At 42.6% G+C, this 18,459-nt stretch overlaps 6 protein-coding genes across 6 annotated transcripts; 3 read left to right on the top strand and 3 right to left on the bottom strand. All coding sequences in view use genetic code 12, as the record gives it.

The window, feature by feature from the left end:
• The first annotated feature begins 232 nt into the window (after positions 1 to 232).
• On the top strand, positions 233 to 2,192 carry THI20 (Phosphomethylpyrimidine kinase THI21 (HMP-phosphate kinase) (HMP-P kinase)). Its single transcript, XM_001382807.1, has one exon. It carries the CDS (start codon positions 279 to 281, stop codon positions 2,028 to 2,030), a length of 1,752 nt encoding a protein of 583 aa, XP_001382844.1. The 5' UTR covers positions 233 to 278; the 3' UTR covers positions 2,031 to 2,192.
• Positions 2,193 to 2,670: 478 nt separating this feature from the next.
• PAN1 (protein involved in actin organization and endocytosis) lies at positions 2,671 to 6,987 on the top strand (the record flags this gene model as incomplete). Its single annotated transcript, XM_001382806.1, has 4 exons — positions 2,671 to 2,762; position 2,783; positions 2,854 to 6,525; positions 6,631 to 6,987. 4 exons carry the CDS (start codon positions 2,671 to 2,673, stop codon positions 6,985 to 6,987), a joined length of 4,122 nt encoding a protein of 1,373 aa, XP_001382843.2.
• A 175-nt stretch (positions 6,988 to 7,162) lies between these two features.
• Positions 7,163 to 9,415, bottom strand: HSP78 (Heat shock protein 78, mitochondrial precursor HSP78; the record flags this gene model as incomplete). Its single annotated transcript, XM_001382279.1, has 1 exon — positions 7,163 to 9,415. The coding sequence occupies one exon, from the start codon at positions 9,413 to 9,415 to the stop codon at positions 7,163 to 7,165; it is 2,253 nt and encodes a 750-aa protein (XP_001382316.2).
• Positions 9,416 to 9,928: 513 nt separating this feature from the next.
• On the bottom strand, positions 9,929 to 11,749 carry PAL2 (transmembrane protein; the record flags this gene model as incomplete). Its single annotated transcript, XM_001382278.1, has 3 exons — positions 9,929 to 10,504; positions 10,583 to 11,592; positions 11,638 to 11,749. The coding sequence occupies 3 exons, from the start codon at positions 11,747 to 11,749 to the stop codon at positions 9,929 to 9,931; spliced, it is 1,698 nt and encodes a 565-aa protein (XP_001382315.2).
• A 1,082-nt stretch (positions 11,750 to 12,831) lies between these two features.
• Positions 12,832 to 15,891, top strand: SFB3 (sec-24-like membrane protein involved in ER to Golgi vesicular transport). Its single transcript, XM_001382805.1, is given in 3 exon segments — positions 12,832 to 13,071; positions 13,156 to 13,911; positions 13,930 to 15,891. 3 exon segments carry the CDS (start codon positions 12,910 to 12,912, stop codon positions 15,829 to 15,831), a joined length of 2,820 nt encoding a protein of 939 aa, XP_001382842.2. The 5' UTR covers positions 12,832 to 12,909; the 3' UTR covers positions 15,832 to 15,891.
• Positions 15,855 to 18,341, bottom strand: SHE4 (protein required for mother cell-specific HO expression; the record flags this gene model as incomplete). Its single annotated transcript, XM_001382277.1, has 1 exon — positions 15,855 to 18,341. The coding sequence occupies one exon, from the start codon at positions 18,339 to 18,341 to the stop codon at positions 15,855 to 15,857; it is 2,487 nt and encodes an 828-aa protein (XP_001382314.2).
• Between the last annotated feature and the right edge of the window lie 118 nt (positions 18,342 to 18,459).

The following is an 18,459-nucleotide window of genomic DNA, read 5'->3' as shown; positions in this document are numbered from 1 at the left end:
TGTAATTTGTTTACCTAGACATCTAAATAGAATGAATGAAAATGTATGTGTTATATTTGTTCATGGGTGCAAAATGTGGAAGAAAAAATGAGAAAAATGGTTCCAGAGTTCCTTTAAGCGCATTAATTCTGCATGCGATTGCAAGGCCGGATATCATCCTACACTAATGAATAATTTACTGAACAACTTCGGAGAAGATTCCTCCAATTTAGTTCTAATGTTCTAGTATAGTCTCTTTTCCATTGTTCTTACCATTCAATACAGGCATCGTGTTGAAAATGACAACATTTTCTGTGGTGAAATTGAGAACTCCCACTGTCAAGTCCAAACCAGTCCTACCAGCTGTATTAACTATAGCAGGATCCGACAACTCAGGTGGAGCCGGCATTGAGGCCGACTTGAAGACATTCAGTGCCCACAAGGTTTACGGGTTGACTTGTATTGCTGCTTTGACGGCCCAAAATACACAATTGGTGAAAACATTTGAAAAAACTCCAAAAGAATTGGTTAAAAACATCTTGCAGCTCAACTTTGACGATTTCCTCTACGGATATGAAGACAGTACACAGCCATTGAAGGTCATCAAGACTGGGATGCTCACAGAAGAAGCTGTTCATGTTATCCAGGACTTTCTACCAGACATCAAGAAACACAATGTGAAACTAATAGTCGACCCAGTGATGATCAGTACTTCTGGATCCAGTCTTTTTGATAGCGAAGGCATGAAGCTTTGTGTGAATACCTTGATCAGTGGAGCCTATTTGATCACACCTAATTTTGTAGAAGCCAGAGCACTTTGGGAGATTGCTTGTGGAGAAAGTGCAGCTATCGAGAAGCTCACTATCAACTCTTTGGATGACTTTATAGACTTTGTCAAGCAATTGCAGAAGACCCTCAAGTCACAGAATGTTTTAGTAAAGGGTGGACATATTCCTTGGGATTCCCGAACGGGCAAGCCATTTGTTGGAACCAATCTTGCTGATGTTGAAGACAGTATTGTTGTTTTGGATGTGTTATATGAATCTGAAATTGATAAGGCGACTGTGTTTGAGTCCAAGTACATAAATACCAAGGATTCACATGGAACCGGTTGCACTCTTGCTTCAGCCATATCTGCAAATGTAGCCAAGGGAAAGAACTTGAAAGAAAGTATCTCTTTATCCATAGACTATATCCACAAGGGAATGTTGAGTGTAGGCAAGAAATTGGGATATGGAAATGGACCCTTGAACCACAATGTGGAACCCGAAGAAAATCTAAGCAATGTCATCATTGGAAACAGCACAGACACATACATGAGCGTTAAGAAAGGGAACCAGTCTTTCTTTGAGTACTTCAAGACCCATCCTAGTGTCAAGGAAAGCTGGAAGCTCTACACTGAGCATAGATTTATCCAGCAATTGGCTCAGGACAAGTTGCCATTCCAGCGCTTCCTTTACTTCTTGAAGCAAGATTACTACTACTTGATCAACTATGCACAGATGCACGGGTTAGCGGCTTCAGTCGCACCAACATACCATCAAACCCATGCCGAAGCACTTATCATAGGAGAAGTCATCACTGAAATTGAGAAGCACAAGGAAAAGCTTTCCAAGAAATACGACATTGATTATGAAAGAGATATTGATTTCGATATCGAGTTGCAACCTGGAAAGGCATGCGTGGACTACTGCAACTATCTCTTGGAAATTGGAAATAGGGAGAATTTCTTGGGTATCAAGGTAGCTTTGGCTCCTTGTTTGCATGGATACGCTGAGGCTGGGTTGTATGGTAAGAGCATCAGAGAGAGCTATGACAAGAGTACCTCCAGCTTGGATAAGGTACTTTCTGAAACCTACGACACGTGGTTAGGAGACTATAGTTCCGAATGGTATTTGAACGCTCATAAAGAAGGAGAGGCTACGCTTCAGGAGTTGATGGAATCGAACGACGTTTCAAATGAGAGAATGGACGAACTTGTTGAGATTTTCAGGAAGGTGACAGAGTTGGAAGTGCACTTTTGGGACGAGGTCTTGGATGTATTACCATAATTGTTGGTGAACATCATGAGTTGTAAGTTCTGATGCAATAACATAGACTATGAAGTGTTCACGAGTCTCTCTAAGAAAGTATTTCGATAGAGAAGATTGAAGTGCAAAGAAAATAGAAAATGTATAGAACTGTTTAACAAATTGAATATAGAAAAAGCGTGGATTAAAGTTCTACAAAGATTACTAGAGCATATATTGCAACCAGACTGGGTGCAAAAAGTTTACTTCAGGTGTAGGATTCAAACAGATAGAAATAGGAGTAACAAAGATGTAATAGTAGCACCAAAAATAGTGATACCAAAATTCTTCAAATGAAATCATATAGAAACTTTCAGATATCCAGATCTAGGTATATAAAGCCACTTTCACAGCAGCCACTCTTTGTCTGTCTATATAAATACGGTTATATACCCAAGGTGCCTCTATTCGCTCCCACATTTCACTATGAGAAAAATGTCTCTCTCCCCCATGGAGTGTCTACAGTTTTTCTCCAACCCGCACTCTCAATGAATTTCCTCAGGTTACGATTCTCATTCGACCCTGAGTTCAGATTCGCTTTTTCACTTTTCATTCTTTACCTCTTCTTTCACCCTTTCTCTCCTTCACGAAGTTTTGCTTTCAATCTTCAATTCTGTTTGCAATGTACAATCCGTACCAGCAGCAGCAGGCGGGATTTGCTCCCCAGCAGACGGGGTTTGCTTATGCAAACCAACCGTCACAGCAGCCGCAGCAGTTCCAGCCCCAGCAAACAGGGTACTATCCTCAACAACTTCAGCAACAGCAGCAACCACAACAACAATTGCCCCAACAATCTTTGCAGCAGTCTCAGTCTCAACTTGCTAACCAGGCTACGGGATTCTACCAACCGCAATTGCAGCAACAGACACTTTTCGCTTCGTCGCAATTCCAGCCCCAGACTTCGTTTGGCACTGTAGCTTCTATCCAGCCACAACAAACGGGCTACATTCAGACGCAACCTACCGGTTTTGCATCCCAAGGCATTGCGGCGCCCACGGTAGTGGAAAACAGCAGTTTGAAGATCCCCAGCATTAGGTTGTCGTTTATCACTGCTGAAGACCAGAAGAAGTTTGAACACTTGTTCCGTACGGCCGTTCCCAAGGGAGAACAGGCCATCAATGGGGACTCGGCCTCGACCATTCTTTTGAGATCAGGACTTACTCCTGTGACTTTAGCCGAGATCTGGTCGCTTTCTGATACCAACAAGCTGGGTTCATTGCTTTTTCCTGAATTTGCCTTGAGTCTTCACCTCTGTAGTATGGCCAAACGGGGAGAACCTCTTCCGGGCTACTTGCCTGAAAAATGGGCCAATGAAGTGAAGTCGTTTGTGGATGCCATCTCCTTCTCGGTGCCAGAGGATCCTGATAAGATCTTGGCCAATACGCCATTTGCCAGTTTCTCGGGAACAAACACGCAGGACGATTGGTTGAGCAACTTGAACAATCAGACCAATTCTGCGGCAGCCACTTCCAATTTTGGTGCTCCTGGATTCACTTCGTTTCAGCCACAGGCCACGGGATACGGAGGGGGACTTCCACTTGCTTCGCAAAGAACAGGACCCGGCTTGGCTTCTATTGGAACTACGTCTTTCTCGGCTCCTACAGCTCCCACAGCTCCCACAGCTGCTCCATTGGCTTCTCAAAGAACAGGAGGAGGTACATTAATCCCATTACAACCTCAGCAGACTGCTGGTTTGATTCCAGCACAAAAAACTGGTCCTTTAAATGGTTTTCCACAGCAATTGCAACAGCAATCTACCGGTTACCAGCCCCAATTACAACAATTGCAGCAACAGTCTACTGGTTACCAGCCCCAATTGCAACAATTGCAGCAACAGTCTACTGGTTATCAGTCTCAGTTATTGGCTCAAAGGACTGGACCTTTGCAATCGCAATCGACTGGCTTCCAGCCTGCTCCACTTCAATCGCAGCCTACAGGAAGGCCTGGTGAATGGGGCTTTGTCCATACTCCCACAGGTGGTATTCCTGGCTTGAACGCTATGCAGCAGCACTTTTTACCAAACGCCGATCTACCTACAAACAACTTGCAAAACCAAATGGGCGGCGATTTGAAGTCGAATGTGACCTGGGCTATTACCAAGCAAGAGAAGCTGATTTACGATGGCATCTTTCAAGCTTGGGATACCACCAGAAGAGGGTACATTGACGGAGATGTCGCTTTGAATGTGTTCAGCAAGTCTGGCTTAAGCAGACCCGACTTGGAGTCGATCTGGACGTTGGCCGATACGAGCGATAGAGGCAAATTGAACAAGGACGAGTTTTCCGTAGCTATGCATTTGGTTTATAGAAGATTGAACGGGTTGGATATTCCTTTGAGATTACCTCCAGAATTGATTCCTCCTTCGAACAAGTACTTGCAAGACTCGATGGATACAATGAAAAACTCATTGAGAGGTGGTGTTAACAACAAGAGCTATTCTGGTGGCAAACAAACAAAGTCAGATGGAACCAGATTTAAGAATGATGATGATGACTTTGGCTATGTGTCAAATGCCCGCCACAGAAGGAGAAGCACTGCTACTGATAATGGACCAAAGAGTATCAAAAGCTCGTCCGACTCCGATTTGTCTGTAGAAGACTTGAAGAAATTGATTCGTGAAAAAAGAATCTTGATCGATGCACTTGATGCCGAAGACCAAGATGCTGTCTTGAACAAGAAGAAGGAGTCTCAACACAACATTGACATTATTGAGAAGTTAAAGAGTCAGATTAAGGATGTTCAAGCCAGTCTTAACAGCAAAGGATTGGATGCACCTATTGAGGAAAAGAAGCAGTTGCTTGGTGTTTTGAACAGTTTGACTAGAGATAAAGTTCCAAACTTGATTTCAAACATCTACAAAGTACACAACGATATTGCCAAGGCTAAGGTAGAACTATTGAAGGCCAAGTTATTGAAGCAGAATCCTAGCTGGAATCCTGATAGTAACGAATCAGAGATCCAAGGTACAGGGCCTAATGGCGAAGTCACTGAGCTTGATAGAAGAAAGTTCCAATCAAAGCAGTTGTTGAAGCAGAGAATGGCTGCTTTAACAGGAAGAACTTCCAATTCTGGTTCCAACGCCGATTTGGACTTACAATTGAAACAGGAATCTGAAAAGGCAAAGTCTGAAAGCATAAACCAGTCTAATATCGTTAAGGATATTGAATCCAGTATCAAGGAGTTAGAAGATGGTTGTGCTACTCATTTGCAAACAAGTGCTACGGAAGAATCTGGCTCTGAAAAGTGGGAAAGAGGACAAGGAATATCTGCAGAAGTTGCCGCTTTTGTTAGAGAGTTGAATTCTTTTGCTGAAAGTCAACGTAGAAACATCGCTGCTCAGAATTCATCTTCTCTTGAATCATCCACTGTGTCTTCAACGGCGGAAGTCTCTCAACCTGCAAGTTCTGTTTCTTCTCAGCCAGTTTCTGCTTCTTCATCTTATAGAACTCCTGAAGAGAGAGCTGCCTACATCAAGGCCCAAGCTGAGAAAAAGATGAATGAAAGATTAGCCAAGTTAGGCATTTCTCGTAGCAGAAATGCTACGATAGCTGAGCCAAATCCACCTACTAAAGTGGATGCTCAACCAGCTACCCCACCAGTTGCTCCAGCCGTTGTTGAATCTGCGGCTGTTTCTCCTCCTGTAAAGAAACAACCTCCTCCAGTTCTGCCACGTTCTGTCAGAGTAGAACAGCAGAAGCCTGCGCCACCTGTCGATTCATCGTCTGATGATGACGACGAAGAATATGCTGCTATTTTAAAACAAAAGCAGCAGTTGGAAGCTAAGGAAAAAGAACGCAAATTGGCCAAACAGAAACAAAAACAGGCTCGTCTTGACAAGATTAAGAAGGAAATGGAAGAAATCAAGCGGAGGCAAGCTGAAGCTGAAGCTGAAGAAGATTCTGACGAGGAGCCTTCTTCCGTTCCCACATACACTGTTTCCAACAGTGCTCCGAAAGCTGTCGCAAAGACAGCAGAGGATCCTGTAGTCGAACCTGTAATTGCAAAATCTGTTGAACAAGAAGCTGTTCCAGACCAGGTGGCTGCTCCTAAGGCTCACGAGAGTAACCCTTTCTCAAAGGTGCAAGCTACACCAACAGGTAACAGCACTAACCCATTCTTCAAGCCCACTACCAAGGAGTCTACTATTGACCCAAAGAAGGCTGCTGCACAAAGAGCATCGCAGAGAGGACTTTCCAAGAACGATGGCTGGAGTGATTCTGACGATAACGAAAGTGAAGATGATCAGCCAAATAGAGCAGGTGCCGCTCAGTTGGCCAGTTTGTTATTCGGAGGAATGGCCCCAAAATCGAAGGAGTCAACTCCTCAGCAAACTCCTCAACAGGAAAAGACTGAAAGTGAAGCCTTGAGCAAATCAGTAAGCACTTTGAAGGATCCTTCTGGTTCTGACGATGAGTTTTCCACCCCTCCACCAGATGCTCCTTCTCAACAGACAGTTGCTCCTCCTATTCCAACTGAGGTTCCTCCAATCCCAACTGAGGTTCCTCCAATCCCAACTGAAGCTCCTCCAATCCCAACTGAAGCTCCTCCTATTCCAACTGGAGCTCCTCCTATTCCAACCGAGGTTCCTCCAATTCCAACAGGAGCTCCTCCAATTCCAACAGGAGCTCCTCCTATTCCAACCGAAGCGCCTCCTATTCCTGTAGGGGGTCCATCTTCTTTTGCTCCTCCACCACCACCACCACCTCCTCCTCCACCTGGCCCTCCACCTATCCCTAATGCTCCATTTGGTGCACCACCACCTCCACCACCACCACCTGGCCCTCCACCACCAGTATCAAACGGGGTGACAGCTCCACCAGTCACTGCTGACATTGGTGCCTTGTTGGGACAAATTCAAGGTGGTAAATCATTGAAAAAGGTTGACGCAAGTCAACAGAAGATTTCCAGTAATGATTTAGCCGGAACTGTTTTGTCATAAGTGTTTCTCACTAACGTTTAGAATGTTTACAAAATTGTATGTTTGTTTTCTTTATTCGATGTAGATATTTTCATACGATTTCTATTTTTCGAAACCAATATTTTTTCCATTATTTACAAAACCTAGGTATTCTATTTACAGCTTTTTTGTCTTACTCTTCATATAAATTTTCTGTTCACTCTTCACCACCCACTTTTTCTCCGTTTTCGTCATAGATGTTTTCATCATGATTGGGTCTAACAAAGATCTTTCCAGATTTGGCTTCGATAGAAACAGTCTCGGTTTCCTTGACCTGACCCTTGATCAAAAGGAGAGCCAATGGGTTAAGTAACTGTTTCTGTAAGACTCTGTTCAATGGACGTGCCCCATAGATTGGATCATAACCAAGATCACAGATAAGAGTTTTGGCTTCTTCGGTAAGCTCTAGGCGTATCCGCTTGTCGTCCAACCTTTCCAGAATTTCTCTCAAACGAATATCCAAAATGTTCTTCAAGGAAGACTTAGACAATCTGTTAAAAATCAACACTTCATCAAGACGATTCAAAAATTCGGGTGGATAGTAATGCTTTAACACTTCAGTGATTTCGCGCTTGACACCTTCGGAAATGCTTCCATCTTCGTGAGCATCTTGGTCAGCCAATAAGATCTCCTGCCCAATGTTAGATGTCATGACAATGATTGTGTTACGGAAATCTATATGTTTTCCATGAGAGTCCGTCAAGGAGCCTTCATCCAATACCTGCAATAACAACTTCGAGACATCCTTATGAGCCTTTTCGAACTCGTCAAAAAGAACCACTGAATATGGCTTTCTTCTGACAGCCTCGGTCAACTCGCCACTGTCTTCGTAACCGACGTATCCAGGAGGCGAACCGATCAATCTTGAAACAGAATGTCTCTCCTGGAACTCGGACATGTCAAATCTGATAACCGAGGAAGTATCGTTGAAGATAAACTCTGCTAAAGTCTTCGTCAACTCAGTCTTACCTGTACCAGTTGGCCCCAAGAACATGAAAGAGGCAATGGGCCTCTTGTCACTAGTCAAGCCAGCTCTTTGAAGTCTTACAGCATCAGAAACAGCATGAATTGCTTCATCCTGTCCTACAACCTTTTGTTTCAAAATAATTTCCATATCGAGTAACTTGTCCTTTTCACCTTTCAACAAGTTATTGACAGGAATTCCAGTCATCTTGGAGATAACACTGGCAATGTCGTCGGATGTTACTGAGTCATGCAACAAGTTTGACGATTGGTTAGCACTTTCTTTTTCCGTCAAGCTCTTCAACTTTTCTTCGAGTTCAGGGATGGTGGCATATTGTAATTCAGATGCCTTGGCATAATTGCCATCTCTTTGGTATTGTTCCAAGTCGAACTTCGATTGTTCTAATTCAGTTTTGGCGCTCTTGACGTCTTGGATCAGCCGTCTTTCAGTCTCCCATTGTTCTGTGAACTCGGCCAACTCCGCCTTCTTCACCTTCAATTCTTCTTCCAACTTACTTCTACGATCCTTGGACAACTGGTCCTCTTCTTTACGTAAGGATTCCAATTCGATTTCAATGGTCATGATGTCACGGTCTAATTGAGCGATAGCATCAGGTTTGGATTCATGCTGCAATCTCAAAGTTGAACTGGCTTCATCAACTAAGTCAATAGCCTTATCAGGCAAGAAACGGTCGGTGATATACCTGTTCGAATAGAGAGCAGCAGTCACTAAGGCACCATCAGTAATACGAACACCATGGTGAACTTCGTAACGTTCCTTTAAACCACGCAATATCGAAATGGTATCTTGCACAGTCGGCTCGTTTACAAGAACAGGTGAGAATCTTCTTGCAAGAGCAGCATCTTTCTCCACATATTTACGATACTCTTCGATAGTAGTTGCTCCACAGAGAGAAAGCATACCTCTAGCTAAAGCTGGTTTCAACAAGTTGGAAGCATCAATTGACCCTTCAGCCTTGCCCAAACCCATAAGCAAATGCAATTCATCTACAAACAAAATCACTTTGCCATGCTGCTCCTCCACCTCTTTTAGTATCAGTTTGAGTTTGGATTCAAAATCACCTCTGAACTTGGACCCAGAGATGATTCCTGCTAAGTCCAAAGTGATAATTTTCTTGTCCTTCATAGAGTCTGGAACCTCACCCTTGAGAATCCTCTGAGCTAACCCTTCCATAATGGCAGTCTTACCCGTACCGGCATTCCCTATAAGGACTGGGTTATTCTTTGTTCTACGAGACAAGATTTGGATAGTACGACGAATTTCCTCATCTCGGCCGATCACGGGATCCAATTTGCCGTCTTTGGCCATCTGGGTGAGGTCGCTTCCAAACTTTTCAAGCGCCGGACGGTTGTCACTTTCTTCATTCTGTTGCATCTGGAGTTTCTTTGGGATGGTACTATGAAACAATCTCTTCTGAGTGATCATAGTCGTCCGGGCTACGTTTGGAATTGAACTCCACATGAGATTGTAAGTCGGTAAACCCTTTTGAGTAGAACTGTTATGTTTGTTATTGCTCAGCAAATTTTGTGAATACAAAGCATTGTTAGGTATTTCATTTGTGAAAACCCTACTTTTCATCAGCATTGCTCTGGCACCATCATAGAGATGAGATCTTCCGATGAGACCAGAGCCGTTTCTTATCATATTCTTCCGTAAGTATTGATTGGCACGAAGCATCGATATTACTGGCAAAGGCAACTTCTGCTAAGAAATTTCTACAACAGAAATTAGATTGAAACCACACTCTTAAATACTAGGTCATTATGTCACACAACGAATTCCGGGGTTTACCAAGGCCCTTTCGAGAAACTTCTGGAACCTCCTGCACCGTTCCTGAGTCATCTCGTGCGTGGTCATGTGACTTCACATATACATTGTAACTCTTTTCGTTTTAACTCTACAGTCTCTAGCATCCTTTCTCATATATTAGTACTTATATTACATGTGCTCCTTATGGTCCTGCCAGTAGTCGCCGGTGGAAAACCCCGGATGCGGTTGGAATGGTGGAGGAGCTTCCGAGGGTCCAGCCTCAAATTGTGAATAATCGTAGTCTATATTTTGCGTAGAATCATCAATCTCCTGATCTTCGTCGTCGGCCCAGATTTCGTAGTTGTTGATGTACTCGTCGTCGCAGCTACCAGCACTACGACGATGTGATGAAGAATCTCCCTCACCAGTGTCTATATGGTACAGATTCATATTGTGGCTATCTTGGCTATTGTCCATTATATTGTTGAAATTAAGGGTTTGATTACTGTGAACAATATTGTTGGTGTTGTTATTAGTATTGTTATTAGTATTGTTGGCGTTGTCATTATTATTGTCATTATCATTATCGTTATAATTGTAGTTGTTTTCATTATTACTGTTTTCGTTTTCAAGTTGCAGATTGTGAATTTCTAATGTATTATCACTGTGTGTTCTTGTGGTCACTGATCTGGTAGCAGACAAGTCGCTATTGATTTTTGTAGTAGCATCAGTAGACTCGTTGGAGTTATCTGAAAAGTCTTTCATCTCCACCGAGTTGTCCGTGTCGTCTTTGGCTACTACGTGGTTTCTTTTGTAAAATTTACTCATAAAATTGGTCATCACTTCGACTTTTCGAATCTTTCCACTTTGCAGATGCAAACTGGCGATATCTTCAAGGCTGATTCGTCTTCCAAGTACGCCCATCATCTCAAACCGTTTCTCTAAGAAACGAATATTACACACCCATTCCCATACGGTTGTCAAGAAGATGACCTCTATGAGCATTGGAAGTAGAAACAACCAGGTGTTGACTAACCAGTTGTCTCTGAAGAGAGATATGATGAGAATGGAGAGTACAACGTGCAAAGCGAAGAGGAACCAGTTGAAGATTCCTAGTGGAAGCAAACGTCTTGAATAGCACACTTTGTGTGGATTCTTGATAACAATGGTGTAGTAGAGTAAACTACCTCCAAACCAGACTACGAGCATGAGTTTGATAACGACACGTGCCAGAGCCCAGCGGTCGAAGCTCGCGTTGGTGCTGTCAAAGATCGAGTCGGTGTTGTTGTACCTGACCTGGCAGAAAATGTTGACTGCTGTATGGGCAGAAATTACGACTGCACCATAACAGGAAGTGAGCCATTTCCACTTCGTTTTCGTGATTTTGAGGACGATCTGAAACCACGCCACCTGGGTGAGGATCTGGGAAATTACTACTGTGATCCTATAGGTATTGTTGTTGTATATGAGTTCGTGGAGCCGCACTATATCTAGTGTATCCTTGTAGTATTCCTGCGACGATCCATCAGTGAGTCGTGAAAGCAGAATTGTCATCACTACAGAGTACATTATGGTAGCAAGCTGGACTACAAGCGGTTTTCTCTTGTGTTTCGGTGATAGATAGTGAAGCAAGGCAAGCATCCAACTGGATACACACGAGCCGCAGACCATGAATAGCAAAGCTACGAATGTGTCGCCGTTGTCTCGGTCGTTATAGGGAGAGTTGATAAGCTTATCTTGTTGGTCATCTGTGCCTGTGATGTTCAGTTCGATCACCAACTGGATGAGATCGGGGATCAGACAGTTTGTTATGTAATAAGCTGGAAGGAACTCGCTCAGCCAGTTGTTCCAGGCTGGAAAGTGTGGGCCATGGGGACTGGGAGAGTCCAAGGCAGGACTGTAGGGAGGCCGGAAATCCTGGAACTGGATGAAACCCAGTGTAAGGGAATACACTGAGCAGTTTATGGGCACATTCTGCTCTTGTAGAAAGAGAAGCAGCAGTATGGCCATGATGTGGTGGGGGTCTGGAGGAAGAGACATGGCATATTCGAGGCGGGATTTTCAGGTTAATATATAGTAACAATAGCTGGTGGATGAATTTTTCTTGTTTTCTTGTTATATGGTTTTTCTTAGCATTGGAAGTGCAGGAACAAACGGTTAATTGGTTAGTTCTTCACTACCCTAGTGGCAGTGGCCATGATAGTGGTGAACCGACATTCAGCTTGAAAGAAATGATTTTACAATTCTACATCTGGAGTTACTATGGTGATGGTGATGGTGATAGTCCGTAGTCTTAGCGAGATGTCTTTAATGTCTTCTGCTTTCCTGCTTTATGTATATGGTGCACTTGTGGTGACGTCTGGATGTATGTCCAGTAGCTCCTGTATGGCCCTACGTCTACAAAAGTAAGGAAGAGCTACGAACATATGGAAATTACTTTCAACTTTGTATCTCTTTGGTATACATCTCCTCTGAGTATCTACACTGTGTGCGGTTCATCTGTAAGTGTTTCTTGGTATTGTTCCATGTCCCATGTCCCAGATTCGATCGTTTCACACAAAACTACCCTGCTCTCTCTCTGGTAATTGCTGCTGATTCTCCGATTTCGCACCCAATCTATCAGGCCCTGAGCTTGCCTTCGTATTCAGCTAGCTATAAAGCTCATTCTCCACCAACAGTAGAGTTGTCAACACTTGCCGAAATCGAATTTTCTCCTCTCCTTCGGGTTGTTTCAGAATGTTGTTATGCCGAAAGCTCACAGCTGCATCTTCACAAAGATGCTTCACTCCCCTTATAAGTTATGACTTGTCTCTTTGTGTTTCGTCTCCTCTAAATCTCTACTGAAAAGAGGTTGTCTGTAGAATGTCTCTCTCACATTAGTTGCGACATACGCCAACATCACTAAACATGCACGACATTTCACTAGCATTCTTCTTCAGATCAACATTGGGAAATACTCTCATAAGCATCTTCTTTTCTTCATTCCTTCTCAGATGTCGTACGCTACACCTCCAGCTGGCTCGTTCACGCCAGCTGCATCCGTCAATGCCGCCGAAGATCTCGCGGGTCAATTCGACAATTTGGCTGTAGGAAGAAAGAAGAAAAAGCGTCCAGCCAGAGCTTTCCATACCGAATTCAATTCCTTACCTGCTTCTTCAGCAGCTACACCTATGGCATCGGTGGCAGCATCGCCTACTAATTCTCATGCTGCTCTTTACACTGCGCTGTATAACAACAGTCAGCAAAACCAGATCTACCAGCAGAATCCGTTCCAGCCACTGCAAAACCAAAATCCATACCAATCTAATCAGAACTTTCCGAATACTAACAATGTCAACAATACTGCAACAAACAACTTAGCAGCAAACGGTTTTGCTGCAAATGATATCCCCATCAACCAATCACATTTCGATCAGCACCTCTCTTCTGCTCCTGTGCCAAAAGTGTTACGCGATATGAACCATTTATCTCAGGAAAACGAGGATCTCTCCTTGCAACAACACAGATACGCTAACCAAGTGGAGTACACGTCTGCAAATGATGCTGGCGAGTTCCGTTCGTTTTACACATTTCAAAATGTGCTGCCTCCTGAAGCGACTTCCCAATTCCATGCTGTAGACCAAGGCACATCACTGTCGAAGTTCATCCGTTCTACCATGTACTATGTTCCCGAATCTGAACTGTTGCGTGCGGCTACAAAGTTGCCTATTTCTGTCACCATCAGACCGTTTGCGCCTTTACTTGCTTCGGAAGAGCCTGTCCCTCTTGTAGACATGAAACGCGACGACATCGGAGCCAATGACGATCCGCTCAGTAAAGGTCCGATCAGGTGTCGTCGCTGTAGAACCTACGTGAACCCTTCATTTCAGTTCACTAATGATGGCAAGTTTATGTGTAACATCTGTCAGTTTCCAAACAACGTAGTTCCTGACGACTACGCTTCGGTTTTGGATGGACAGGGTTACAGAATCGACAGATTGTCTCGGCCAGAATTGCACAAAGGTGTCTATGACCTCTTGGTTCCTGACGAATACAACTTCGGTGGCCCCGAAGTGCATTCGCAGCCCTTGCATCACATCTTCTTGATCGATATTAGTGAACAGAGTGTCAAACAGAATTTGCCAGTTATCATAGCTGATGCCATAAGGGCCACCTTGTATACTGATGATTATGTAGAACACTATCCGGAGGACTTAGATAACTACGATCCAAACGAGCCAGAAACACCGAACAAGAGGGTCAAGCAAAAGTTTGCTTTCATTGCTTTCGACAAAAGCTTGCATTTCTTCAACTTATCACCAACTCTAGAATCGACTCAGGTAGTGATCTCTTCTGACCTTGAAGATCCATTTGTTCCATTCAGTGAAGGCATGTTTGTAGATGCTGAGGAAAGCAAGAACGTCATAGAAGATGCCTTGAACCAATTGGAGCTGTTTTGTTCGCAAGAAACAGTGGCTGATTCCGAAACCTGTTTTCTAGCCGCCTGTAGAACTGCCATGTTGTGTCTTGAGGCAGTGGGTGGAGGTAAAATCACGTCCATTCTCTCCACTCTTCCAACTTGGGGCCCAGGTGCCTTGAAGTACAAGGACAACAAGAATGTAGGTCGTTCTCCGGCACCATTGATGGAGAAGAGATTGTATTCCGTTGATAATGAGTATATCAAACTCTTGGGAAGAGACTTTGTGGAGAAGAATGTAGGACTTGATGTTCATGTGATTTCTCCAACTTCTGTCGACTTGTCTAACATAGGCTGGCTCTCGTCTATCACCGGTGGAACTATCAGCAGATCGTCCAATTTCAACTTTGAACGGGATGGTAGATCCTTGACAGCTAAGATAATCAATTCTATCAAGAAAGCCTCTGGTTATCAGGGTCAGTTAAAATTACGTTGTTCCAATGGATTGCAAGTTTCTCAGTACTATGGCACCTCTTCGTCTATTGCTGATACCTCTGTAGTTGGAAGTGTCCAAGACCCAGTGATTCCTGTTCTTAACGAAGACCAGACTTTTACTATCTTGCTTGAATACGATGGTAAACTCAGCACAAAGTTGGACTGTCACTTTCAAGCAGCTTTGTTGTACACTGATCCTGATGGTGTCAGAAAGGTCAGAGTTATTAACTTGGTTGTAGCAGTCACCGAGAGGTTAGAAGATGCGTTTAACTTCGCGGATGAGAACGCAATTGTTACTACCATTGTGAGAGACACCTTGTCATTTGTAGGGAAACAGCCCTTAACTGAGTTGCGTGAGTCTGTTAACTCCAAATTGGTAGAGATCTTCACCCAGTACAGAGCTATGTCTGAATATGGACATAACACTACAAGAACCTTGACTAACCAGTTGTTGTTTCCGGACTCACTAGTGCATCTTCCTATCTACTTACTTGCGTTTATCAAATCCAAAGCTATTAGAGACTCTACCGCTATTTCTTCTGATGTCAGACTTGCTGATTTGTACCAAATGCTTAGTATGCCCATCGAGAGATTAATGTACCTCTTGTATCCAGCTTTAATCGAATTGCATTCTATTTCTGAGGAGGAGGCAGAATTTGAACCAACCAATGGTTTCTTCTCTTTGCCCAAGTCCAAAGAAGTCTCCGCTAGTCACCTCCAAAAGGGTGTATACATCTTGTGTGATGGTATGAAGGTATATGTCTGGGTTCATCCAGAGTCTAACATGATGCTTGTCAAAGACTTGTTTGGGGACCAAGTAGAATCTGTCGAGGAACTTAACCCGCTCATTGACGAGTTGCCCGAGTTACCTACTCACATTTCAGAACAAGCTCGCAACATTGTCAAGTATTTCCAGACTTATATTGTTGGAGATTCATCTTTAGAAAGTGCTGGCATCCGTTTGGTCCGTCCTGGAATTGATGGCGTAGAACATGAGTTCAGGGAATTGCTTGTAGAAGACAGTTTAAGAGGTAGTATGGCCACCAACAGCAGTCTTGGCTATCCTGAGTACTTGAGTAACTTGCATAAGGCCATTAGAGTCAAATTGGATAACGATTCGTCTTCTAACAAGGTAAAGCAATCGGTTACTAATGCTGAGAATCATCATGATACCCTCGCACAAAGATTAATCCATTTTTAAAATTGTGTATAATATGTATAGTACTACTTAAAACGCACCATCTTAATGACTTCAATAAGTACTTCTAGGATACCCTGGTTTTTTGTTGCTTTCAAGGTCTCGTTGACCGCCAGTTTAAGCTTTTGATTATCAGCAAATTCTTGTAGCTTCTCCTCTCCCAAGTTGGCAGCCGCATAGACCAAGTTGATCAATACGTAGCTGCACCGCAATATCAAGTTATCGATACTATTTTGATGTTGAAAAATGAAACTAAGAGTGTTGGTGATGTCCTTAAAAATTTTCGTATCTTTCACAAGGATCTCGGAAATCATATCAAATTCAGAGGTAGCATTAGCCAACAAACCAGCAATCACTATCTGTAGTTCTTCGTCTTTGGAGTTTAACAATTTAATTAACAAGTCTAACCTTTTGTAGCTGTCTTTATCTTCTAGATTGAAAAATTTAGCAAGTAAAGATGTTTGCGTTATCAAGTTGGATATGAGCTCCCAAGAAGCTTTTTGGACAGGTGGGATATCTGAATCAATTATAAAGTTGTTCAAATACGTATCGTAAGTTCTGCGAAGTATCAACCCCTGTAATTGAGTATCCTCATTGGACGAAAGATTTGTCAATGCCATCAACGACTCGTACTTGTCAAGATTAGTAAAGTCAAAGAGGTACTTTTCGTTTGCCGATTGGGTATCAAGTGAGCCAGTATATACAGAGATATCAGGACCCAATAGCTCGACGAGAAATGGAACCGATGTTTTGATATCATATTTTTTGAATGATAATGAAGGGTTTACAGATATCAAGATTTTGGCCAAAGCTCGAATCGCGAGCATTCTCGTATCAATAAGTTCTGCAGAACTAGAAATTGGACGAGTTTCTCCTGTGGCTTTACTAACTGTGCTATATTTGATGAGATAGCCCAATATTACGTTTAATCCTCCCTGTTTGACTATTTCTTCCTTGACTGCTCTTTGGGGGTTCATGGAAAGCGTATGCAATATAAAAATGAACTGTCTTAGTAAGTTGTTCTGTTGTATCTGTGGTGCCGTTCCGTCCTCTTCCTTGTAAATCTTTAAAACTGAGATAATCTCAATAATCTTGTGGTCCTTTAATAGAGATCTGTTGAACAACTGGATGGCATCTTGGTCTTCTTCTTTGTCTTTCGTTCTTGAACCGCTAGGAGTTGCGAATCCCTTCAAAAAGGAAGCAGTACTTCTATCTGAACCCTTATCATTGGGATCTTTCAACTTTGCAAGATTAGAAATCAAAACCAAAATTCCGTAAACCAAGGACGAGTCATTTCTTTGCTTCTTTGCCCCGCTTGAGCTATCTTTCAATATCTTCAACAATAGTTCTATTAAGACTTCGTCCTGTCTAAGGTGCTGCTTTACGCTTGTATTCAAACTCAAGTATGCCAAACCTTCTACACAAACTTCAATATTTCGTGCATCTTCGGCGACATTTGAATTTCGCAAGTAGCTGGTTAAGTTTGTTTCAAGATTTGTTATCGTCACATTCTCGGAAGATTCCGATTTCTTCTCCAATTCTATAAAGTTCCATAACTTGATAAGATTCAATGTAGACAATAATTTAATTTCGATATCTTTAAGCATTGTTCCTGCTTTTAATAATTGCAAGAAAGTGGAAACATTGTAGTTACGGCCAGTTTCAGAAATACAAGAACTGCTTATAAGATTCAAGATACTGATACAGACCCTACGTCTGTTCGGATACTCCAATTCCCTGCCACCAGATTCAAGAACGCGATCAACTTCAGCGGTTATCAAATTCTTGGATTTATCGCATGTATAAATTGGTTCAATTACTTCTGGGATCAATGGGTATAAGTTTTCTAACAATTCGATGTAGTTCAACACTTCGGCTGCAGTGGGACTTTCGTCTTCTTTGATCAACTCGAGATACTCGGTGATAACTTCGCATGTAGTTTTTTTGTTAGCTTGCAAATTCTTGACCAATATCATCATAACTAGAGAAACGATTGTCTTGTAGTCCGATTCCCCAGATTCAGAGAGAATGACTGGAATAGGGTTGATGAATTTGAGCAAGACGTGAAGATGTTGGGCACTTTCGTTCCCAAAGTGAGATACTATGGAAAAATAGATTGACAAGAACAATCTGACTTTCGATACTGTGTCTTTATCTAATATCAAGGGCTTTATAATTGTCTTGATAGAATTCAACAAGTTCTGAACTACTGGAGGTTTAGGCTCAGAGCTAGAATTCGATAGCACATTAGTGAGTACAACGGCCTGGTCATCACCTATAGTTTGTAGACCGTTTAGAAAAGTTTCGGTGTCATTGAGCACTGCTTCGTACAATCTCGTAGAATACTCTTTCTTTTGAGAGAGCTTTATTGCCTTTTGAAGTAGTTGAGTACTGTTACATTCATCTAATGCTGGCTGCAGAAGTCCGGCTCTCACGCTGAAAAGCCTAACGATCTCTTCTGAAACATCTTCAGTAATTGATAAGTTTTCAACTTGCTGAGCCAACTCCTTCATAATAATCTATACATATAATATAGAGTAGAGAATTATATAGTGCTCTGAAATCTTTTGATCATATATCTGGTTTATGTGCAGGTGTTTTTTTCAATCATTCGGAAAAGTTATGATTATA

Source organism: Scheffersomyces stipitis, chromosome 2 (genome assembly GCF_000209165.1).
Source record: "Scheffersomyces stipitis CBS 6054 chromosome 2, complete sequence".
NCBI classification, from domain to species: domain Eukaryota; kingdom Fungi; phylum Ascomycota; class Pichiomycetes; order Serinales; family Debaryomycetaceae; genus Scheffersomyces; species Scheffersomyces stipitis.
The sequence above is the reverse complement of the archived record's forward strand: the minus strand, read 5'-3'. Positions and strand labels throughout refer to the sequence as shown.